At 37.5% G+C, this 26,862-nt stretch overlaps 1 protein-coding gene across 8 annotated transcripts in view; it reads right to left on the bottom strand.

Moving 5' to 3' along the window:
- Positions 1 to 26,862, bottom strand: part of MORC1 (MORC family CW-type zinc finger 1) — a 170,433-nt gene that overhangs the window by 116,824 nt on the left and 26,747 nt on the right. For all 8 annotated transcript variants that reach the window (XM_055568119.1, XM_055568117.1, XM_055568118.1 and 5 more), the window contains 3 exons: positions 26,251 to 26,410; positions 24,383 to 24,488; positions 4,027 to 4,152 (listed from right to left, as the gene is read on the bottom strand). In XM_055568119.1, coding sequence (XP_055424094.1) covers positions 4,027 to 4,152; positions 24,383 to 24,488; positions 26,251 to 26,410 — 392 coding nt within the window. The remainder of the gene's footprint in view (positions 1 to 4,026; positions 4,153 to 24,382; positions 24,489 to 26,250; positions 26,411 to 26,862) is intronic.

Here is a 26,862-nt window from a genome sequence, read left to right on the forward strand (position 1 = left end):
CATGAATCTCTGTCTATTCACAAATGTGTGGGAACTATGCTGAGCATTATGTTTAAAATAAACATATTTTTATTTTAATCCTTTCAACCACCCTGAGGGAGAGGGGAATTTTCCATACACAGTGGAGAAGTGTCAGGTTTAAGCAATTGCTGAAGGTCCACAACTAGTGAAAGGCAAAATCAAAACTCAAAGTGTCACTGATCCACATTTTGCTTTCAACTACTTTCAGATATTGAAAGATTAAATGATTTAAGATAATACAAACTCATGAAGGAATATATAAGATGCACAATTTACAAAAGAGACACATTTAAAACATTGTTAGTCTGTCCCAGTGGGTGGGAGGTGAGCAGTTGGGGAATATCCCTAAAAAATGAAGACTGTCCCAGAAGCACGGCATTGCAGGATATTCAACAGCAGACCATAAACTCAATGTCCCTGAATATCTTTAAAAGGATCATGCTGCTCCTATGAAAATGGGGGACTCCAACTCCATACCATTTGGGCTCCTTTCAGTGCTATGAATCCAAGCAAAGCAGTGATAATGAGGAATGGAGATCTTCAAACAGATACTTTGGCTCTATCTCCCTTAAGGAGCTTTCAAAAGTGTCCGTTCTTAGTCCTAATGTGCAGAGATTTAACGCCTGCATAAATCTGAGAGTTATTTCTCTACTAAACCTAAAGAATCCAAAGCCAAAGGAAATCAGTAATGTCTGTTGCTGAAGATCAAATAATACAGCCATGTATTAGCCTGTCTGTATTATATAGATAAACAATATTTAAGATCCCAAGACTTCTAAAATCTTTACATTGAAAGATGTAAAGAAATCACCTAGCTGAAACTCTTACCTAAACAATAATTCTTTCTACAATTTAGGCTCTTTTAGGGACAAATTTGTCCTCATATTGAGTGAGAGTGCCTTTAACTGCTTCATTAATTTCATGGCACACTCACAACTCTGAGTTGGTATATTACACTTTATGTCATGTGTCTGGAGAAACTAAACTTCCCATCCTGGACATACTGGATTTAGTATTCTGGACATCAAACCTGCTAACTGGACCAGGGACTGGCTCAATCAAAGGAAGCTATGTGAGGGATCAAACCTTCCCAAACTCTTGTCTTGTCCCTAGACTCTGTCCAATAAGGAAGCTTTGAATTTGATGGTGGAAAATCCACCCTTCATGAAGCAAATACTAAATATACATGGCAAAGTCAGCTCAATAGAGCTCAGGTATAACCTGAGCAACACTGGGCTGTTGCTTCAGTTCTCAGAACACCCCAGCATGGAGAAAACACTGAGACAAAAGTGACAGGGAGCATGCTGTATGGTGCCCTGCTCTGTGACTTCTCTGAGTACCCTTATCTTAAACATCAATGGTAAAAGGTAATCTGTGTGTCTCTGCGAAAAAATAGCACAACACTCTCATGCTGAGCTGGTCTTCTAGTGCTATACAGCCATTCAAGTTCTGCCGTCTAGAATTCCAACCATCACATGGCAGCCTTTCAAGTTTTCACTTACTCTTCTCTCATTCACAACATGATGCTCAATTCCATTAATTAGCCCCTACTAGAGAGTTACCTTACTATGAGCTAGGAAGTCCCCTTCCCTTCTAAAGCATCCTTGTCTGAACATCACCCTCCAGACATGGTGTCAGCAGGACACAGTTTATTAACATCTTGTTCTGTTCACTAAGTTCCATAAACATCTTCAGCAACCCCATCATCCTATCAGCTTGTATCAGGCTAGTGGTCAATAAAAATACCTAGTTTTTTCATGTAAATGAGTATCCAGTCTAGTATTAATATATTAACACAAATAGATTTTAAAAATCTAAATTCAGGACTGTAAGTATTTATACTACATTTATCATTTGTACTTCAATTCATATTGTGCCTGATATAAGATATTCCTCCTAGTTAAGGGTCAATTATAAACTCAAAATTGCTTTTTATCCAAATTATTGATAAACATACTGAACAGAATATGATTAAGGGATTAAAAATTCCCCTCAGTCCCTTTTCTAACTTGTTAGAGACATTGGGGTAAAGAAGCTCCAGTAATTATAAATCAATTCACACAGCTAAAATCCAATGTTCTTTTTTGTGTTTGCAATAAAAGCAGAGAAATGACTGATGTATAGGTATGTATTCTTACAAATAATATCCAGTGTTCATTTCTAGAAGTATACTGGAGCTTGGGTGGTCAAGTGGACAGAGTATTTAAACATTTTAATATATTTTAAACATTTCTATTCTGGTCACATAGGGTCATTCCCAGCTTTTAATTTGTTCTGATATGGCCATTAGAGATAGAGTGCCTTTCAGGGAAGAAATAAAGTAAGGGTGACCCCACAAGTGGTGAGATAACAAGGATAGAACTTCACATATTTCTTATATAAAACTTTTGCCACTAGAGAACCTGTGAGGAAAATAATATGCAAGTAAATAAGGCAAATGGAGAGAAAGTTAAGCCTAAGGGATAAAGCCATGGAAAATTAAATCTGTCCTTACTGTAGATACCAAATATCAGATTTAACAGTTTATCAGAGCCCCGTGAACACATGGCAAAGGTTCAAGCCTCCTTAAGTATCTTTTAAGGAATAAAATAAATATTTATATTATATCTATTCCTGGTAAGATATATCTAAAAATAGTACATTGAAATGTTCATTTAAAAAATACACTAGGATGGGAAACAGCCATCACTTGATTTAAGTAATTTAGGTAGACAAAATTCAATTTAATAAAATTCCCCCAGAAAATACAGACAAACCCACATTTTCCATTGGCTTAAACCATTTTGTACCCAAACTCCCTAAGAGAGAAATAATTTAATTTGAAAAGATCAGCTATGTTGATTGATCCAGGAGACTCTTGGTACTTTCCAGAACAATGAGGCTGATGAAAAGAAGTATCATTTTGATATGAATTAGGGAACAAATAGATTTATAGAGTAAGTCTCAGGCTTCGTATACTTCATTTTTCAAAATATGACCTCCAGTATAATCAGAAATCAAAAGTAAAGCTTTTGAGGAATCCATTGGTGTGTGGTCAGCTCATTCAATTCCGAGATCCACAATTTTTAATATCAGTATTGACATGAGTGATTGCAAGGCCTCAGGACAGTAACTACTTTTCCAGAAAATAAGACATCATAACAAATGTGGGTCTATTATATAGAATTAGTGTGCTGTTGGGGAAGGAGCATGGAATTTGAATTGATAAAGAATTCAGAGTAAGAAAATTTGAGTTCTTATCCAGTTCTGACATTTATTTATTTCTAAATAATGATAAAACGTAACACACAGTGTCACTGCCAAAGTCAACTAAAATAATGCATATCAAAGGGTATATATATATACACACACACAGTGTACAAGCATTAAACGTTCCTCTCAGTAGATAGTAAACTGAAAGCTAGAGCTAATCTTATCTTTCTAGCACAATCTCAAACTCACAGAAGGTTTTGATAAATGTTTAGTAAAGAAATGAATGACCACTCACATATCACACACTAAGAAAAGACTGTCTTGATCACACACACAGTTGTACAAGGTAAGTTATACAATATTCAAATATATATATAAAAATATTAAAAAAAGCTTACGCTAAAATATAAATCAATTAGATACACATTTATACATATATTCTTTCTATATATAAAATATACATATACATATATGTATATGATTTAATAGTTCAAATACATTGTATAAAAAGAAAATGTAAGAGAACTGGATTTTTTTTAATAGCACCTATCACAATCAAAGCACCTAGGATTCAGTGCAGTAAATAACAAATTCCTACTTGAGGGGGACAATCTGAGTGAGAGTGTTCACTACACCATACTGCTTTTATGGCCAAATATTTGTTTCATATGATTACTCTTCAGCAAACCTTCCAGAATGCAGTTCAAATTTTATCTGCCATTATAAAACTCATCCAATCAGATTAACAGTTGGGGTCGGGGGGTATTTTACAAATGAAAACTCTATGAACACAATTGAACGAAGGTGAATTACCTGGGTCTGTAGAGGCAATAGCATAGGTATTTTGTTCTTACTCTTTTGGCCTGAATGAATATTCTCATCCAAGGATCAAAATATAGAACAGATGTATAGGCTCTGAATGACCATCTCTCTGGAAAACTAGGAAAGAAAATAATTGAATATAATAATGACATTATGTGAGAAGAAAAAATTAAGACTACCAAGTCATAATGATTACTACTAGCAACTCCAGAAAGTTTTTTCCTAAACCTAATGACATGACAAATACCAGCAAATCTTATAACACTCACAGACCCCTAAATACAAGGGCTTACCTGAATAACCTACACTTAGATTAGAACTGCCCACAATGCAGAAGACCTGGGTTGGGATGAGCCCCTGGAGGAGGATGTGGCAACCCACTTCAGCATTCTTGCATGGAGAATACCCACAGACAGAGAAGCCTAGCAGGCTAAAGTCCATGGGGCTGCAAAAAGTCAGACACAACTGAGCGACTTCACTTTGACTTTTCACTTTCATGCACTGGAGAAGGAAATGGCAACCCACTCCGGTGTTCTTGCCTGGAGAATCCCAGGGACAAGGGAGCCTGGTGGGCTTCCGTCTATGGGGTCGCACAGATTTGGACACAACTGAAGCGACTCAGCAGCAGCAGCAGACTTACACCAGTGGAGAAAGAAATGGCAACCTACTCCAGGACTCCTGCCTGGAGAATTCCTTGAACAGAGGAGCCTGGTGGGCTACAGTTCATGGGGTCGCAGTCAGACATGACTGAGCAACCGACACACACACACCCCCAGACTTATATCAGCAATAGAAAAGATACTTTTCATTAAAACTATCAGCCCAGAAGGACAAAATCACATCAAATAAACAAAATAATTCCCTTGCTTAAGCATAACAAAAAGAATCTAGGTCCACATGAATGAAATGCATTTCCATGAAGTTACTGTGCAGAGAGAAATACAATAAAATGTTTAATTTACCTTGAAAATTATGAACAAGAAACATAAAACTTCATTCTATAACTGAAATAAGTGTTAACATAAGGATTAAAATAAATATTAATGGCCAGTTGAAGGGAGGAATCCAACAATGGAATTGAAAAATAAAAAGAGAAAAGTAAAGGATGGAAAGGCAATGAAACTGAAGCAGAACAACATAAACAGCCTACGAGGAAAACTGCTTTTGTAAAACCGCATGGTGTTGAGAAGTCTTTGTGTTGCCGTATACCAACAACTCCAGGAACCTTCAATATTAAAGTATATTTACAAACTGTAAATCCTCTCCAAATAGACAAGAAATAAAGATCAAAAAAGGCCTAGCCATGCTGAAGAAGTAGCACTCTTCATCTACTAAGTCCAAGAAAAGACTGCTATGAAGGCTATAAGGCACAAACAGAAAGCAGGGAGTAGTAAACCTATCATTTTTACAACCCCACCTCAGTCCAGAGGGAGGCAAGCTGATGGAAAAGAAATATAAAGCCTGTCTGGGTGGAGGTGTTGCTGCTTAATGGGTCACAACGTTGGCAGTTACTCAGTGAGAAAGAACAGAACGCTAAGGAATTTATAAAAATGATGACAAAGCCCATAGGCTTGCAGTCTAAGGATTTTCTGGTTGGTTGTAAGTTCCTCCAGGCAGGATCTGAAGCTCATTATAAATCCATTAATTGTTTAAAAATAAATTCTTTTAAAGTAAGCCTTCAGTAGAATTTCCCAATATTAATTATATAAAAGTATCTAGTTATGGCTGTTGTTTAGTCACTAAGTTGTGTCTGACTCTTTGCAACCACATGGACTGTAGCCTGCCAGGCTCCTCTGACCATGGTATGCTCCAGGCAAGAATACTGGAGTGGACTGCCATTTCCTTCTCCAGGGGATCTTCCTGACCCAGGGATCGAATGTGGGTCTCCTGCATTGCAGGCAGATTCTTTACCCTCTGAACCACCAGGGAAACCCAAGGTTAATCGCAGTGGTCTTTAAATGGCAAATATGAGTGTGGCTTTAACGTGACAAGAAAGGCTGTGTGCATGAAGATATAGCACTGCAATAATGAAGTTGATTATTATTATACTAGAAGCTGTACAAGCAAGTTAAGACCTCACCTATAAAGAAAAAAAAAAGTCACCCTAGGACACTATAAAAATTCTGAGTACTTCTCCCATTATTCAAATTCTTTCTGGATCTCCTAATTTGAAATTGCCCTTACAGCTAGAAGTGTTCTTTGAACTTTCCTCAAAGCTAACACTTCTCTGTCATTTGAAGGTAAAAGTCAAAAGTAATTCAGAGCCAAGTTTGAGAATTTGAGAAATACGGTAAGAGATCAAACTGAGTTATACAAGTTTTGATTAAAAAAACATCACACAAATATAAAATAAGGACACAAATCCTTCTACCTCTTAATAGGTCATTTTCTACTCATTCAATACATATTCAATGAACATTCACAGCACGTGTGTAAGGGATCCTCAAGCCCTTCCTCTGTGAGGAGGGGAATGCACTAGAAAGTCTCATGGGACTTAGCATATAGCTGTACTCAAGGCTAAGATTTATCATGGAGATGTGTAAGGATATACAGGAACTCTTACATAAAAGATAACGGTGTCTGGAAGGATCTTTGCCTGGCTTTCTCACGTTCTCTGCCTCTCATGAAAGGTCACACAGACAATATTCTTCCGCAGCTATGAATATGTAGCAACATGTGTGTGATGCTTCTGCCTAGGGAAGCCCGTTAAGAGAGTGAGTGCTCAAGGTTTTTTTGTCTTTGTTTGTTGTTTCTGACTTTGTTTTTTCCCTGGGGCTGGTCATATAAGCACCCTCTGCCTATCATGTATTAAAATTCCAGAGTCCCAGAAATAATGCAGATCTTCAGCATAAATCAGGTTATTTACCCAGTCTGCACACAGTGGGCCACCTTTATCTGTTAGAGAAAGTTCTGTATCAGTGATGGGGGACTGTTTACCAGCTAAGTTCCCAGAAGCCAGCCAAGGGTCAATCTTGTAAACAAACCTTTTAATATTAACATCTCATTTACTTGTGACTAACAGAATGGCAATAATACTTATGCTATTATGATGTTTCAGTGATAGAAAAAGAAGGCTAAGTAGGAAATCTGCATATGAAATAGGCCAATCAATGTCATTTTCAAATGCTTTTATATGATTCTTAAGGTCCTTCATGACCCTGACACCACTTAATTTTCCAGTCTGATCTCCTGCCAGCTTCAGTCTAGCCATTCAGGACTACCGACTTCTCCAGATATGGGATCAAGCTTTATAATCCTCAAGCCTTGGCACATTTCAATTCGTTGGCCATTTTCAGTTACCTCCTCTTCATGCTTCAGGAGATCTCATTTGCTGTCAAAGCCTTCCCTCACTCCCCAAGGTTGGGTGAATCACTCTCTTCCAGTGCTTCCCTCCTTCTGTGCCTTGTTTTCATAGCACCTGGGCTTCCCAGTGACTCAGAAGTAAAGAATCTGCCTGCAATGCAGAAGACCTGGGTCCGATCCTTGGCTGGAGAAGATCCCCTGGGAGGAGGGCATGGCAACCCACTGGAGTGGAGAACTCCATGGACAGAGGAGCCTGGCGGGCTGCAGTCCATAGGGTCACACAGAGTCAGACACGACTGAAGTTACTCAGCATGCATGCACACCACTTAGTCTTGTCACTGCCTGTTTACCGATTGTATCCCCATCAGGCTGTACCCTCTATGAGGCTATCATCCTCATCAATAAATATTTGTCAAATAAGTGAAAATTATTCAGGACTTCCTTGGTTTAATTTAGAATGAACAACAGAGGAGTCTCTGTTGTTTTTCAGTTGCTAAGCTGGATCTGACATTTTGCAGTCTCACAGATTGCAGCACACCAGGTTCCTCTGTCCTCCACTATCTACCAGAGTTTGCTCAAATTCATGTCCATTGAGTTGGTGATGTTATCTACCCATTTCACCCTCAGCTGTCCCCTTCTCCTTTTTCCTTCAATCTTTTCCAGCATCAGGATCTTTTTCAATGAGTCAGCTTTTTGCATGTGGTGGCCAAAGTACTGGAGCTTCAGCTTCAGCATCAGTCCTTCCAGTGAATATTCAGGATTGATTTCCTTTAGGATTAACTGGTTTGACCTGATCTCCTTGCAGGCCAAGAGACTCTCAAGAGTCTTCTCCAACACCACAATTCAAAAGTATCAACTCTTTGGGTTGTTGGAAAAGGGTGTTTGCTATGACCAGCATGTTCTCTTGCCAAAACTCGGTTAGCCTTTGCCTTGCTTCATTTTGTACTGCAGGGCCTAAACTTGTCTTTTACTCCATATATCCCTTGACTTCCAACTTTTGTATTCCAATCCTCTTTGATGAAAAGGACAACATTTTCTGGTCTTAGTTCTAGAAGGTCTTGTAGGTCTTCATAGCACCGTTCAGCTTCTTAGGCATCAGTGATTGGGGCGTGGACTTGGATTACTATGATATTAAATGGTTTGCTTTGGAAATGAACTGAGATCATTCTATTGTTTTTGAGGCTGCACCCAAGTACTGCATTTCAGACTCTTTTGTTGACTATGAGGGCTACTCCATTTCTTCTAAGGGATTCTTGCCCACAGTAGTAGATATAATGGTCATCTGAATTAAATTCGCCTGTTCCCACCCATTTTAATTCACTGATTCCTAATATACCAATGTTCAATCTTGCCATCTCCTGCTTGGCCACTTCCAATTTACCTGGATTCATGGAACCAACGTTCCAGGTTCCTATGCAATATTGTTCCTTACAGCATTGGACTTTACTTTCACCACCAGACATATCCACAACTGAGTATCATTTCTGCTGTGGCCCAGCTGCTTCATTCTTACTGGAGGATTAATAATCACCCTCCAGTCTTCCCCAGTAGTATACTGGATACCTCCCATCCTGGGGGGGCTCATCTTCCAGCATCATATCTTTTTACCTCTTCATACTGTCCATGGGGTTCTCCAGGCAAGAATATTGGAGTGGGTATCTTTCCACAGTTCAGAAAATGACTCTAAAATCCAGGTACTGGTCTAAATTAGATCCCTTCTGGAATATCTCAGAGGTGCCATATTTATACTCATGAAAACATTGTATGTTATAACCAAGACACTTTTCTAAATTTACTACCAAAGTCCCTAAAAAAATCTACGAAACTTTTTTGAAGTTGAAACTAACAAAGCCTAAATTATCTTGAATATACAGAAGTGCAAAAAGATTTTTAACTAGTTTAAGTTCTGAACTATAAAGGGGATAACCAAATTTAACCTTAAGGTAGATTATACCTAAGATAAATGTCAACTCAAAGAGGTAATTTAAAAGGAAAGTTATAAGCTTTGCAAAGTAATGCAAGTGCTTCTACCATAACCATAGTACAGTAAGAAGCACATTATAACAATTTGAAGCTGTAACTTCTGATGTGTTCCCAGGCAGCTCAGTTAAGACATAAACCGGAGACATTACAGAATGCTGTCCAACGATCGTCAATTTAGAAATACATTGACAATATGGCACCTAATTTCAAAACATTACTTAGTACAAAATTTGAACTCTGTGACCCTGTATTATATCATTGCTTTCAGAACTGCTTTGTTGGATGGGTTCCTCTAGTTGCCTGAGATCTGGAACTGTGATGGATTCCAGGGGTACGAAAGGCCCTTTTGATGGCAGTCAATTCCATGACATGCCTTTTTTTGTCATGAATCTGTGACAAGAGTCCATGCTTTCTTCCATTTTATCATAAGGGTTGAATATGTTAAGAAGATAAGAAGTAACTGAAAGCAACATGGGTACAAGGAAATCACATGCACAACAGACCAGAGGAAATAGTCATACAATCCTAGGCCCCACAAAAAGGGAAAAATGCTACAGGAGCGATTAAGCCTTCACAATTTGAAAACGTGATTCACAAAGACACATATACCCCAATGTTCACTGCAGCACTATTTACAATAGCAAGGACATGGAAGCAACCTAAATGCCCAGCTACAAATGAACGGATTAAGAAGATGTGTTACACTTATATACAATGCAATATTACTCAGCCATGAAAAGGAACAAATTTGAATCAGTTCTAGTGAGGTGGCAGAACCTAGCGTCTGTCATACAGAGTAAAGTCAGTCAGAAAGAGAAAAACAAATATCATATACTTATGCATATATATGGAATCTAGAAAAATGGTATTGATAAACCTATTTGTGAGGCAAAAATAGAGACACAGACGATGAGACAGACTTGTGGACACAGGGCGGAAAGGAGCGGGTGGGACGAATTGAGAGAGTAACACTGACGTATATACACTACCGTATGTGGGAAGCTGCTGTATAGCACAGGAAGCTCAACTTGGTGCTCTGGGATGACTTAGCAGGGTGGGATTGGTGGGGGGGTGGGAGGCAGGCTCAAGAGGGAGAAGATACACATATACATATAGCTGCTTCCCTTGTGGCTCAGCTGGTAATGAATCCATCTGCAATGCAGGAGACCTGAATTCAATCCCTGGGTTGGGAAGAACCCCTGGAGAAGAAAAAGGCTACCCACTCCAGTATTCTGGCCTGGAAAATTCCATGGACTGGTATAGTCCTTGGGGTTGCAAAGAGTCGGACTCGACTGAGCAACTTTCATTCCATAACTGATTCACGTTGTTGTATAGCAGAAACTAATACAACACTGTAAAGCAGTTGTATTTCAATTAAAAAAAAAAGAATATTTTACATAAAACTCCATATCAACAAATTTGAAAATCTAAACAAAATGAGTATTTTTAATAAGAAATTAGAAATGATAAATTTGCCCTAAGAATTTTAAATTTTGAATAGATTAACAGTTATAACCCAATTGCAAAGTAACAAAAGTAACAAAAGTAGTAATAGGACCACAAAATTTTCAGGGAATTTCTATACAACCTATAGGTAAACAAAAGATTCATTTTATATAAACTGTTTTAAACTAACAAAAGAGGTGAAAAACTTTCCAGCTCATTCTACTATAGACTATACACCAATAGTAAGATAAGGATAATAAAAGCATAATTATAGGCAGTCTTATATGTAAACATAGAGACAAAGAAACATTACATAAAATACTAGCAAAATTAACACAGTGAATAATACATCATTAACTAGTTGGGTTTATTTGAACAAAGCAAGGATGGTTCAACATTATAAACTCTAATATAATAATACATTGCTTTAACAGATTAAAGGAGAAAAACAAATCTAAATCACTTCAACAGATATCAGAAAGTACTGACTAAAATTTAATACCCATTTTCTGATGTAAAAAATAAAAGGAACTCAGTAAACTAGAAATAACTGCCTTCCTGAAACTGAAAAGGCATTGATTCAAAGGAATAATAACTAGAATAATCATCACACCTACTAGTCAAATGTAAAAAAAACTCTATTAAGACAAAAACAAGACAAAAAAGCATGTCTGCTATTACCACTTCTATTTAACTAGCTAATTAGTTAAAACAAGGAATAAAGAAATAAGTTGATGGTTGGAAGGCATCACTGACTCAATGGACATGAGTTTGAACAAACTCAGGGAGATAGTGAACGTCAGGGAAACCTGGAATTCTGCAGTTCATGGGGTTGCAAAGAGATACGACTTAGTGAATGAACAAAAATAGAAATGAAGACATAAAACCATCATTGTTTAAAAATAAAAACTACATATAAAATTTAACTGAAAACTATTAGAATAAAATAGTTCAGTAAATGGTGGGATACAAAATCAACAGGCAAAAAGTCAATGCTTAGCCATCAGTAAACTAACAAATAAATAATTTGAAAAAGCAATGAAGAAAAAAATAAGTCTTATCTGAATGCTAATAAGAGTCAGAAAATGCCCAAGAATAAACCTAACAAGAAATACACAAGACCTAAGTGAAGAAATAATAATAGCTAACAATTACTGGGTATGTACAATGTGCCAAAGAAGAATTTAAGCACTTTTTACATCATATATCATTTAATTTTCACAACAACCCTGTGATATAATACCATTACTATCATTACCATTTACAAATGACTAAATTGAGGCTCTGTGAGGTTAACTACCTTCCCCATAAAAACACAGCGGGTAGAACTATAAATTGAACTCAGTCTAACTGCCAAGCTCTGTTCTTAATTAGTATGATATACTATGCTGTTGTAAAACTCCACTCAACTATATAAAAGTAGACAGGAATAAGGACCAAAACATAAATATGCTAGTTTTCCCCCAATTAATCCATAAATTCAATGGACTACCAGTAAAAAACCCAAGAATTTGGATGCTTGGGGTTGGTGCACTGGGAAGACCCAGAGGGAGGGTATGGGGAGGGAGGAGGGAAGAGGGTTCAGGATGGGGAACACATGTATACCTGTGGTGGATTCATTTCAATATTTGGCAAAACTAATACAATATTGTAAAGTTTAAAAATAAAATAAAATTTAAAAAAAATAAAATAAAACTTGAAAAGCTTATTTTAAATAGTCATATAAAAAAGAACATCTACAAGTATAGGCAATTTTTAAAAAGTTTAAGGGTAGTCTTACCAAATAACAGAATGCATTATAAGGGCTACAACAATTAAGAAATTCTAATGGAGCAGGAATAAAAAATTCTATCAGTGAAAAGGGACAGACTGTCTAGAAATAGATCCATGAATGGTGGCAATCTAGTTTATATTAACAATACACTTCAAATAAGTAAAAAAGGCTGGATTATTTTTTAAATTCTATATCCTTTAGGAAAGCACGAAATTAATCTATCCTTCCCCATGCATATAAACTTCAAAAATAAATCCCAGATGGATTAAAAGGCTATATGGAAATAAATTACAAATATTAAAAGAAATGATAAGAAAACATATATGGCTAAGGATGGACTTTCTGAGTTCAGAATGCAAAAGAAGCAGAGAAAAGAAAGTATTAATATTAACAGATTTGACCTCAAAAAATAAAAAATGTCTGTAAGACAAAGGAAAATACTAACAATGTTAAAAGTCAAGGGGGGAGCTTCCCTGGTGGCTCAGAAGTAAAGAATCTGCTTGCAAATGCAGGAGACACGGGTTCGATACCTGGTCCAGGAAGATACAGGATGCCATGGAGCAACTAAACCCTCACACCACAGTTACTGAGCCTATGCTTTAGAGCCTAGGAGCCACAATTACTGAGCCCAGGTTCTGCAACTATTGAAGACCCCATGACCTGGAGGCAGTGCTAGCCACCACATGGGAAAACCATGCACTGCAACTAGAGAGTAGCCCCCGCTCAAGGCAACTGGAGAAAGCCCGCACGCAGCAAGGAAATCCCAGCACAGTCAAGAATAAAAAAAGAAATACATTTTTAAAGAAAGTCAAGTGGGGAAAAAGGAAAGGAGGTGTGTGTTTATAAAAAGCCAAAGCAAGCGTCCTTGTGCTGATGAACTGGTGAATTTGCATCAAAGTTTGTTCATTATATTAATGTTGATATCCTCGATATGATATTACACTATAGTTTTGCAAAATGCCACCACTGAGAAAGGGTACACAGCCTCGCTGTATTGCTTCTTATTACTGCATGTGAGTCTATAATTATCTCAATAAATGTTTCAATTTAAAAAAGGCCAAGTGTCAGTCTGTGTGTGTTCAGTCAACTCAGTAGTGTCTGACTCCTTGCAACCTCAAGGACTGTAGCCCACCAGGTTCTCTGTCCATGTGATTCTCCAGGCAAGAATACTTGAGTGGGTTGCCATTTCCTCCTTTGGGGGATCTTCCTGACTTAGGGATTGAACCCTGCCTCTTGCTTCTCTTGCACTGGTAGGCAGATTCTTTATCACTGTACCACCTGGGAAGAGTGTCAGACTAGAGGAAAATGTTTTCTTCATATTTAATACCCAAAGCATTAACAGCTATATTACATTAAATATTCCTAAAAATCAACAAGAAAAACTATATAAAAGAAATATAAGCAAAACACACAAGCAAATTATGGAATTAAGTGTCCAAAAACATGAAAATATACTCAATTTTTTCAATAATTAGGAGGAAACTGGAGTGCAAAGAAATATTTAATCTACCTGCTAAATTTTTTTAAGTAACAAAAATTCATTATCTCACAGTTCTAGGAGCTAGAACTGTGAGACAAAGATGTCAGCATAGTTGGTTTTTCTGTGTGAGCTGTGAAGAAAAATCTGTTTCATGAGTTTTGCCTAGGCTCTAAGAATTTGCTACTTGGCAACATTTTTAAAGATAGATTACATCAAATCATGGTGAGAATCAGGGCACTGAGAAAATTCAGACCATTGGTTAGGTGTATAGAAATGTAAGTATTTTCACACAGCACTTTAGCACTATTTACATGGAAAATTACTACCACTTAATCCAGCAATAATTTTTCTAAGAATGCCAAAGAAGTATTTGTACATGTGCCCTAAAATAAAACAATCAGCATTGTTGAAAGAGTGAAAAAATGAAGTTTAATCAATAGGGGAGCATTGATATATAACATCACATTATACATTATACTGTAGTGTATAGTAACTGAATATTATACAAAACTGTTATATACCAATATACAGTAACTGATCACTATACAGCCATTTCAAAAATAAGGTACAGCACTTTTAAAAGTCATCTTTTAGAATGAAGTGCAGCATTATCTTCTAAAGGGAACCAGGGTCTCTTGGAGAAAGGACTGCAGTGCTATATCAGGGAAAAAAGGAAAGTAATATGAGCCCAGAACATCTTGTGGTTCCAGCAAGTACAAAAGTGTTTTAAAATGATGATGACATGAAAAGAACATAAGATTCAGCTTGAACAGGCTCCCACTAGCCAAAGCCAAATTTAGAACAACTCTAGCCAAATAATTTATATAGACAATAACAGATTATGACCCTGAAAATAGAAAGAATGAAAAAGAACCCAAGGATCCAAACTACATATAAAAAGAGGAAGAGCAAGAGGTTGAAAGATAAAGCAAGTGTGATAAAATACCACATTTGTGGAATCGTAGTGAAGTATATTGGAATTCTTGGTATTATCTTTGTAACCCGTTCAAAAAGTTTAAATTATTTCAAAAAAAGGTAAAGAAGAAAAAATATCTGCATTAAATGGAGTATTACTCAGCCATTAAAAAGAATACATTTGAATCAGTTCTAATGAGGTGGATGAAACTGGAGCCTATTATACCGAGTGAAGTAAGCCAGAAAGAAAAACACCAATACAGTATACTAACACATATATATGGAATTTACAAAGATGGTAACAATAACCCTGTATAGGAGACAGCAAAAGAGACACTGATGTATAGAACAGTCTTATGGACTCTGTGGGAGAGGGAGAGGGTGGGAAGATTTGGGAGAATGGCATTGAAACATGTAAAATATCATGTATGAAATGAGTTGCCAGTCCAGGTTCGATGCACGATACTGGATGCTTGGGGCTGGTGCACTGGGACGACCCAGAGGGATGGAATGGGGAGGGAGGAGGGAGGAGGGTTCAGGATGGGGAACACATGTATACCTGTGGCGGATTCATTTTGATATTTGGCAAATCTAATACAGTTATGTAAAGTTTAAAAATAAAATAAAATTAAAAAAAAAATAAAATAAAAAGTCATCACCAAAAAAAAAAAAAAAAGAAAAAGAAAAACATCAGTACAGTATACTAACACATATATATGGAATTTACAAAGATGGTAACAATAACCCTGTATACGAGACAGCAAAAGAGACACTGATGTATAGAACAGTCTTATGGACTCTGTGGGAGAGGGAGAGGGTGGGAAGATTGGGGAGAATGGCATTGAAACAAGTATAATATCATGTATGAAATGAGTTGCCAGTCCAGGTTTGATGCACGATACTGGATGCTTGGGGCTAGTGCACTGGGACAACCCAGAGCGATGGTATGGGGAGGAAGGAGGGAGGAGGGTTCAGGATGGGGAACACATGTATACCTGTGGCGGATTCATTTTGATATTTGGCAAAACTAATACAATTTTGTAAAGTTTAAAAATAAAATAAAATTAAAAAATAAAAGAATAACATAAAATAAAAAAAATCTAATAAATTGACAATTACTGAGAAGAAAACTAGATGGTATATTTTAAAACTCAAGGTGCAGAATAATTTCTATAGAAGAAGAGAGATTAAAAGGAACTGGGGTGGAAAGTGAGGAAGCAGTATTACACTGATTTGTATGTTTATGAAGTTCAATTTGTTTTCAATAATTTAATATATGTATACTACTTGAAGCCCTTCCCGTCATACACACTCCATCCTCTTCACCAAAGATTAATGCCCCTGGAACAGGTGATGGACCACCATGTAAACAAGCAAGAGTGAGATGTAGTAAAGAGTAAAGAAAACAAATACACAGATCCAGGATTCATTGGCATATCTTACATGTAATTGCAAAGTCTTTATGCAGTTCAGTTCAGTTCAGTCGCTCAGTTGTGTCCAACTCTTTGTGACCCCATGAATTGCAGAATGCCAGGCCTCCCTGTCCATCACCAACTCCTGGAGTTCACTCAGACTCACGTCCATCGAGTCAGTGATGCCATGCAGCCATCTCATCCTCTGTCGACCCCTTCTCCTCCTGCCCCCAATCCCTCCCAGCATCAGAGTCTTTTCCAATGAGTCAACTCTTCGTATAAGGTGGCCAAAGTATTGGAGTTTCAGCTTTAGCATCAGTCCTTCCAAAGAAATCCCAGGGCTGATCTCCTTCAGAATGGACTGGTTGGATCTCCTTGCAGTCTAAGGGACTCTCAAGAGTCTTCTCCAACACCACAGTTCAAAAGCATCAATTCTTCGGTGCTCAGCTTTCTTCACAGTCCAACTCTCACATCCATACATGACTACTGGAAAAACCATACCCTTGACTAGACGGACCTTTGTTGGCAGTAATGTTTCTGCTTTTGAATATGCTATCTAGGTTGGTCATAACTTTCCTTCCAAGGAGTAAGCGTCCTCTAATTTCATGGCTGGTCACCATCTGCAGTGATTTTGGAGCCCAAAAAAATAAAGTCTGACACTGTTTCCACTGTTTCCCCATCTATTTCCCATGAAGTGATGGGACCAGATGCCATGATCTTCGTTTTCTGAATGTTAAGCTTTAGGCCAACTTTTTCACTCTCCTCTTTCACCTTCATTAAGAGGTTTTTTTGTTCCTCTTCACTTTCTGCCATAAGGGTGGTATCATCTGTATATCTGAGGTTGTTGATATTTCTTCTGGCAATCTTGATTCCAGCTTGTGTTTTTCCAGCCCAGTGTTTCTCATGATGTACTCTGCATAGAAGTTAAATAAGCAGGGTGACAATATACAGCCTTGACATACTCCTTCCCCTATTTGGAACCAGTCTGTTGTTCCATGTCCAGTTCTAACTGTTGCTTCCTGACCTGCATACAGGTTTCTCAAGAGGCAGGTCAGGTGGTCTGGTATTCCCATCTCTTTCAGAATTTTCCACAGTTTATTGTGATCCACACAGTCAAAGGCTTTGGCATAGTCAATAAAGCAGAAATAGATGTTTTTCTGGAACTCTCTTGCTTTTTTGATGATACAGCAGATGTTGGCAATTTGATCTCTGGTTCCTCTGCCTTTTCTAAAACCAGCTTGAACATCTGGAAGTTCACGATTCACGTACTGCTGAAGCCTGGCTTGGAGAATTTTGAGCATTACTTTACTAGCGTGTGAGATGAGTGCAATTGTGCGATAGTTTGAGCATTCTCTGGCATTGCCTTTCTTTGGGATTGTAATCAAAACTGACCTTTTCCAGTCCTGTGGCCACTGCTGAGTTCAAACAGGAGATGGCAAGAGTGAACGTTGACATTCTAGGAATCAGCAAACTAAAATGGACTGGAATGGGTGAATTTAACTCAGATGACCATTATATCTACTACTGCGGGCAGGAATCCCTTAGAAGAAATGGAGTAGCCATCATGGTCAACAAAAGAGTCCGAGATGCAGTAGTTGGATGCAATCTCAAAAATGACAGAATGATCTCTGTTTGTTTCCAAGGCAAACCATTCAATATCATAGTAATCCAAGTCCATGCCCCAACCAGTAACACTGAAGAACCTGAAGCTGAACAGTTCTATGAAGACCTACAATACCTTTTAGAACTAACACCTAAAAGAGATGTCCTTTTCATTATAGGGGACTGGAATGCAAAAGTAGGAAGTCAAGAAACACCTGGGGTAACAGGCAAATTTGGCCTTGGAATATGGAATGAAGCAGGGCAAAGGCGAATAGAGTTTTGCCAGGAGAACACACTGGTCATAGCAAACACCCTCTTCCAACAACACAAGAGACAACTCTACCCATGGACATCACCAGATGGTCAACACCGAAATCAGATCGATTATATTCTTTGCAGCCAAAGATGGAGAAGCTCTATACAGTCAGCAAAAACAAGACTGGGAGCTGACTGTGGCTCAGAGCATGAACTCCTTATTGCCAAATTCAGACTTAAATTGAAGAAAGTAGGGAAAAGCACTAGACCATTCAGGTATTACCCAAAAAAATCCCTTATGATTATACAGTGGAAGTGAGAAATAGATTTAAGGAGCTAGATCTGATAGATAGAGTACCTGATGACCTATGGACGGAGGTTCGTGACATTGTACAGGAGACAGGGATCAAGACCATCCCCATGGAAAAGAAATGCAAAAAAGCAAAATGCCTGTCTGGGGAGGCCTTACAAATAGCTGTGAAAAGAAGAGAAGTGAAAAGCAAAGGAGAAAAGGAAAGATATAAGCATCTGAATTCAGAGTTCCAAAGAATATCAAGGAGAGACAACAAAGCCTTCCTCAACGATCAATGCAAAGAAATAGAGGAAAACAACAGAATGGGAAAGACTAGAGATCTCTTCAAGAAAATTGGAGATACCAAGGGAACATTTCATGCAAAGATGGGCTCAATAAAGGGCAAAAATGGTATGGATCTAACAGAAGCAGAAGATATTAAGAAGAGGGGGCAAGAATACACAGAAGAACTGTACAAAAAAGATCTTCATGACCAAGATAATCACAATGGTGTGATCACTGACCTAGAGCCAGACATCCTGGAATGTGAAGTCAAGTGGGCCTTAGAAAGCATCACTATGAACAAAGCTGGTGGAGGTGATGGAATTCCAGTTGAGCTATTTCAAATCCTGAAAGATGATGCTGTGACAGGGCTACCACTCAATATTCCAGCAAATTTGGAAAAGTCTTTATTATAAACTTATAATTTCATACCAGTATCCACACAATGGGCTTCCCTGGTGGCTCAGATGGTAAATAATCTGTCTGCAATGCGGGAGACCTGGGTTCTATCCCTGGGTCAGGAAAATCACCTAGAGAAGGGGATGGCAACGCACTCCAGTATTCTTGTTTGGAGATTTCCATAGACAGAGGAGCCTGGAAGGTTACAATCCATGGGGTTACAAAGAGTCAGACACAACTGAACGACTGACACATCCACATAATAAGGTTGTATGTCTTATGAATGAAATTTAAAACATCCAAATTACAGAACTGCAATTCCACACCTGGCATCTACATAAACTCTCTGAGTAAGGAATGTCAAAGCAGAATGACAACGCTGTAGATTTTATATATGCCAATTTACACTAACCACATATGAGGTTAATGATGGGCACTGACTCATTTTAAAACCTTTCACCAGTCTGTCATCTTGCACTTTCTTAGTCCTACTACCCTCTATCAATATATAACCTTAGAAAATGACTTTTAATTTTAATAATCTGTGTGACTGTGATTGAAGGTTACTAACAACCACCAGTGAGAAGGTAAAAATGGATTAACTTGATTCTATTTGATTCTATTCTGCACAAATAGACTACTTCAAGGAAAAAAAAAAAGTTTGGTGGGAGAAAATTTTACAAAGGTTTGAGGTGTGGGACTTGGTTCAGAGTTCCAAAAACTACCATAATGTAAATTAATAAATAAAAATTGGGGTGTCCCTGGTGGCTCAGTGGTAAAGAATTCACCTGCCAATGCAGGAAATGTGGGTTAAATCCCTGATCTGGGAAGATCCCACATGCTGCAGAGCAACCAAGCCCATGCACCACATCTATTAAGCCTGTGCTCTAGAGCCTGGGAACTGCAACTACCGAGCCCACACATCACAGCTACTGAAGCCCACGGGTCCTAAAGCCTGTGCTCTACAACACGAGAAGCCACAGCAAAGAGAAGCCCCCACAACACAATCAGAGCATTGCCCCCTCTCACCTCAACTAGAGAAAAGCCCACACAAAGCAAAGTCTCAGCACAGCTAAAAATAGATAACAAATTTTTAAAAATTTGTCTAAACAGGCCCAAAAGAGACATCTTGTTTTCTGTTATTAGTTCACTTTTATTTCTTTAACATTTAGTGTTCTCAGCCCTCTCCAGCCCCTCCATTTTGTTCCACATTTTGATTTGTTACGAAGCTATATTTCATACCATCTTCTTCCCTTTCGAGAACCCTGCCTAAGCTTAACATGATATAATTCAACACTATTCTTTTTCTGTAGCTACAACTCTCTTTCTGCATGTTGCCCTGGAACCTCTGCACCCTTCTCTTGCACTCTCCACATACCACAATCACAGATCCAAACTCCAGTTTAGTATATCACACATTAAATGCAAACTTCTGCCTCATCTGCATTCTGAAATTGTGAGATGACTGTTATATACCTACACATAATTTTTCTTAAGTGAAAGCAGTTTATCTTTAGACTGATACTGCCAAAGCACAAGCCACTGCCTTGTGCTTGAACATCACACTTAATGAAATTTTCATGAGGCTATTGTCATCTTGAAACAAGGCCCTGACAATGGTCAGATAACTACTGTTAGAGCCTCAGCCCAAGGTAAAATGATGAAGGATTTTGATTGCTAAGTTTAAAATAATAAAATATTGGTGATGCCAAATATTTGCAAGAACTGTATGAAAGTTCAGATCCTTTGACTCACTGGTTCCCTTCCTGGGAATCTGTCTTAAGAAAATAATTCAAAAAATAAAAAAAATACATGTTTACAAATATGTTTATTTCAACATTACCCACAAATAATGTGAAACACTGAGACTAATGTTACTATACAGAAATGCAGGAATTGTTATGTAACTTATGATGAATCAATGCAATGGCCACTTATCAAGAAATCATGAAATGAGGCTTATTAAGACTATACATATAACTTAGAATAAAGTTTAGAAGCAAATCATAAATGAAAAAAGAAAACTGAAAAATTGCCCTTAAAAACACTAGAATGGACAAATATAAATTAATAATTATGATATAGAAATTCTTTTCCTTAAAAAGTTTTAAAATATTGTTTTACTTTTGATTTTACAACAAGAAAAATTGGAAGAAAATAAATTATACCAGAAAATCAATTCTCTGAAGCCAAACAAAGCCTGAAAGCTTGGGTTTTCCTATTCCTACGTAGAAAATTAAATTATTTTCAGAATTGGCAGGACCACATCATCTAAGACTAAAGGTGAAAATTAGACAGTTCAAAACCTTGAAATTTGTTTTTGGACAGATGTCAAATCATGCCCTGTGGCTCCAAAGAGATACAATAGCCAGAATAGAAAGAAATAGTAAAAAAGTTGTTTTATTACAAACCACTTATTCTCAAAACCAAGATATATAAACTGCACTTGATTAGAAGTTCAAAGATCAGAAGTCATAAATGGAAGATGAGTCAAAAAAAGATCCATCTTGGACCAGATGCATTCTTTCGGCCTCAAGATTTAATGGTTTTACTAATCCCTTAGTGAATAGGAATTAGAAGTTATTGTCAGAATCCACCTACTTTTTAGAAGAGAAAACTGGCATTATTACTGCCTCCCCAGGAAGTAGTATTGCTCTCTCTACTTGGCACCAGCTGGTACTTACAAAAGAAACCATGAAATGTACTGCATCTTTGGTACAGAAATTATGCCACCTCTTTACAATAAATCCTTCCTCATAAAATCCCATCCTTGTCTTTAGAAAACTTTTCTTGTGATTGAAATGTGAAACATTTTGTTGAAAAATCAATCAAATAAAAAATTGCAGGGTGGTCAATGTTCCAAAGTGAAATTGTGTATTTCCTAGGTCTGATCCATTTTCTTTATTTTGTAATTAACTGCCTAAATGCCTTAAGAGGGCTTCCCTGGTGGCTCAGATGGTAAAGAATCTGCCTGTGATGTGGGAGACCTGGATTCGATCCCTGGTCTTGGGAAGACCCCTCTGGAGGAGACTATGGCAACCCACTCCAGTATTCTTGCCTGGAGAATCCCCACACAGAGAGGAGCTTGTGGGGCTATAGTCTATGGGGTCACAAAGAGTTGGACATGACTGAGCAACTAAGCACAGCACAGCAAATGCCTTAAGAAGCTTCTAGCTTCATTAAACAATCTGGGAACAGTAGGAATTTTCCCCGAAGAATTAGCTGTCAAAGTATTCCTCTAATAATATATTATTTCCTAATGCTAGTGTTGAAAGGCTAAGGCATTCTGACAGATAACTGTTTGAAAATTTGAGCTCAAAGCTGTTCAGTAGTATGAAATATTGGTTTTGGAACCAGTTCTTAAGTAGAGGACAAGGCCAGCAAGAGAGGAGGAGGCAGTAATGAAGGTGCCAGTAACAGTTCTGGGCACCCTTTCTGATACTGGCATATTAACGTTGGCAGAGGGGTTCCCAACACTTGTAGAACAGTAATTAGGTTGGATATTTAAAAAAAAAAAACACCACCTTATTTCTATGTAAAATGAGAATTCCACATTTTAGAATGAGATGAGAAAAAAAATATACATTAGAAAAATATAGAAAAGATAATTTAAAGTGGGTTATCATATGTTAAAGTCTCTAACTGGGAAAAGAACTTTCAAAATTTCACCTCCAAGGAAAAAGAAAAAGTTGTCTAAACTGATGTGCTTACTTGGGTCTCAATGCTGCTGCTGCTGCTGCTGCTGCTGCTGCTGCTAAGTCACGTCAGTCATATCCAACTCTGTGCGACCCCATACACGGCAGCCCACTAGGCTCCTCTGTCCCTGGGATTCTCCAGGCAAGAACACTGGAGTGGGTTGCCATTTCCTTCTCCATTGCATGAAAGTGAAAATTGAAAGTGAAGTCACTCAGTCGTGCCCGACTCTTAGTGATCCCATGGACTGCAGCCCACCAGGCTCCTCTGTCCATATCTTAGTCTAAAACTTCACTGTCCAATACCGTAGCTTCTGGCCATACGTGGCTATTGAGCACTAGTCCAAGCTGATATGTGGTACACGTGTAAACCACACTGGATTTCAAAGATTTGGAATGGAAAAAAATTGAATGGAAAATGTCTTAATATCTTGCATACTGAAATTGAAATGATAATATGTTATATATATCCAATGAAATAAAAACATTGTTAAATTAATAACACCCATTTCTTTTTACTTCTCCTAATGCAGCTACTCATAAATTTAAGATGACATATATTGTTCATATTTTTGGCTTTCACTATATTTCTACTGAACCACAATTGTTCATTAAATGAATCAGTCCAGATTAAATTCCTTTAAAATCCCTTCTAAGTGCAGTATTCTGACACTAACAGAATAAAGGTTTAAGCTAATAAGCTTTTTTTCCTTCTTCCTCTTTCATTAAGTGTTTTTATTATTGGAATATAATTGCTTTACATGTTACATTCATTTCTGCTGTACAACAAAGTACATCAGTTATATGTTTCCATATATCTCCTCTCTCTTGAGCCTTCCTCCCATGCCAGCACTCGAGGTCTTCACACCAAGACTGGTGCTCAGTACCGAGCACCGAGCCCAGCTCCCCGTGTTACACAGTACCTTCCCAGTAGCTACTTATTTCACACTTGGTAGTATATACATGTCAATGCTACTTTCCCAATTTGTCTGCTAATAAGTTGTAAATACAGAGTTAAATACAAAGTTACTTTAGAGAAATCTAGGATAATCACTATTTCATATTTCTCCACACTTTTTCACCCATGCCCCCTACTAATTTCTCATTGTTCCCTATGGATCCCCAATAGCCAAGAAAAATGAATATCCATTTATTTACTTATAAACTGCAAATAAGCAGTTCATAGGACCATTCTGAACTGTCATTCAGCAATATTCCTCTGAATCACCTCTGAAACATGAAAAATATTGATTCCTAGGCTTGATATCCAGAGATTCTGACTCAGTAGATGTGGGATAAGACAGGATCTTGTACTTCTTAAGAAGCTGTCTCACAGGCTCAGTCAGATTTGGGAATCAGAGGTCCAGCCTAACATACTTGATCTGTAATTGGGGTAAAATGAATGGCTCTAGTGCTGAGGCCCAGTGGCCTCTGACTTGGAACCAGGATGCAGGTTTCCTAACCCCAGTTCACTGGCATCGTTGACACATGTTCTGACACTCATATACTCACTCTCCAAGAGCTCCAGCCATCAGTATATCTTCTCTGTCAGTTTTAACATCCAACTCAGGTTCTCCACTAAGCAGAAGCTTCAAGTTATAAATAACCAGCAACGTACCTAGTGGAAAAATACATGTTTGACTTTTGTCAATATTTAACTACACTAAACATTAGTCATGGTGCTATTATCTCACCTAGGGAATTAAGCCTGCTATAGACTAAATTTTCTTTTGTACTTCAGTAAATAAACTGCCTTGGTAAGTTTCAATATATATGTCTTATAGTAAATTCCACTTTCTGCCAAAGAGCATTGAGTTTCTATAGCACTGTGCTTTCTTTTAACTAGTCAGCTTCTTATGTCTTTCAGTGTGGATTCTTCTCATAATTTGCATTATAAAAACTGTTAGAAGCCTGAGCCAAATTTGTATTATAGGTAAAACTCTCATTGCCAGAACTGAAATCAATGCACATAAGAACAAAGATGAATTTTTACCATTTGCATAAATATGAAGTATTGCTTTGTATAAATGTGTATAAATATGAAGTAGATACTAACAGAGGTGTTGGTAAACTTTTTCTGTAAAGGGCCAGAAAACAAATATTTCAGACTTTGCAGGCCTCTTAAAACTACTCACAACTCAGCTCTACAGTCTAGTATGAAAGCTGCTGCAGGGAATACACAAATGAATGATGTAGCTATGTTCCAGTAAATGGTAATTAAGAAAAACAGCCATGGGGCCAATTTGACCTGCAGGCCCTAGCTTGCTGATCCCTGCTCTAAAGCACAGTAAACAAAAACAACCCAAATTGTTTATAAAGTTGATTATAATATAAAGACAAACAGCACTGTCAAAGAAATGTGAAGAACAACCAATTACACTTTTCTTTTTGGTAATACTAAAATGGAGAGAACAGCAGAGTGACTAAGAATCTGGACTTGGACTTGGGAGCCTAAATACATGTGTCAATACCCTGGACCAACCATTTACTATCACAATGACTTCAGGTAAGTTTCCTAATCTAGGTGATAGAGCTCATGAGGCACTTAAAACACAAGGGTTGTTTTGAGGATTAAATGAGTTAATTTTTATAAGGCATTTAGAAAAGTGTTCAGGAAATAGTATATCTTTCAGTAGTATATACATCAGTATTTCACAATTATAAGGCAACTAAAGAGATTATACATTAACCATCCTTAAAGTACACCATATATCTTAATAAAATGAATATTTAAGTGCCATTATTTTTCTTCTATGAGACAGGGAAAAGGATGACATAAAACATTACTTTTAAACAAACTGCCACAAGTTAGAGGAGAAATTTGCTATAAACATAACATAAAACAGAATTTTAATATAAACAGAACAGAATTTTGCACATTAACATTAGAAAAAGCAGAATGCAAATAGCTTTCTCTAGAGCAGGAACCTTTTTGCTTCTAGATATGAAAAGTGGTACAAGTCTGGAGAAAGACTGCCACAGAAGCCTGGACTTGTTACTTTATAAACTGCTAACTCTCTTATAAACTCTGGGGTCATCTAGTCTTGGATGCTGTAGTAAAGCGTCTCCTGACACAGAGAGATGGGGAGAGAGATTATCTCTGGCAGAGATTGTGATTCCCTATGATCATAGCCTGTGTCAACCTCTCCTTACCTGGTTTCACCAGGCTGTTACAAGTACAAACATTTCTTCCAGTGCCGGTGACTTAAGAGTTATTCCTGTTTGGATTCTCTAAGACAATATTTATGTAAATAAAATGAATAACTGCCTCATATGAGATTCCACATGGCATTTTAAATAGAAATCATATTTATAGTCTTTTGTATGACACTGAAAACAAACATTTCCACATTAAAATTTCAGGGTTGTGATGATCTTACCACATTTGCCGTAGATCACATTAAACTGCTGCATCAATTCAGCCTCAGTTTTAAATGGAGAATATTTATAAATTATAGACAATTCTGTTGAGAATTTTTGCGGATCATCTGTGAAAGATTCTCTGGTTCTTGTTAACCATGAAGGTATTGGAACCACAACCTATTAAAAAAAAACACATCAATTTACTATGAAATACACAAATAAAAACCATCATTTTTTTTTGGTCTGACCCTAATTCAGTCCAAATTATACAATGCTAAGTTAAGAGTGTACTTGCCCCAGGTATTCTAGTTTGATAAGGAAGAGGCACAAAACAAAAATGTATACTTAAGAGTTTTATTCTAAAATGTTCCACTACAGAACATGGTGACTGATGGACTCTACCTCAGCCCCCTACAGAATCATGGGTCAGATGGCAGAGGGAACAACAGTATCAGCATTTCAGAAGTTGAAAAGTATGACAGCACATCCAAGTAACCAATCCAAAGCCCATACCAGAAATGAGAAGCACCAGACTGATTTACAATTCAGAGCTCCCTCAAAGTCTCAGAGATTGATGGCATGAACTAACTCTCAAGGTGGGGGTAAAAGAAGAGAGCTACAAGCAGTCC

Source organism: Bubalus kerabau, chromosome 2 (genome assembly GCF_029407905.1).
Source record: "Bubalus kerabau isolate K-KA32 ecotype Philippines breed swamp buffalo chromosome 2, PCC_UOA_SB_1v2, whole genome shotgun sequence".
In the NCBI taxonomy this organism is placed as follows: domain Eukaryota; kingdom Metazoa; phylum Chordata; class Mammalia; order Artiodactyla; family Bovidae; genus Bubalus; species Bubalus kerabau.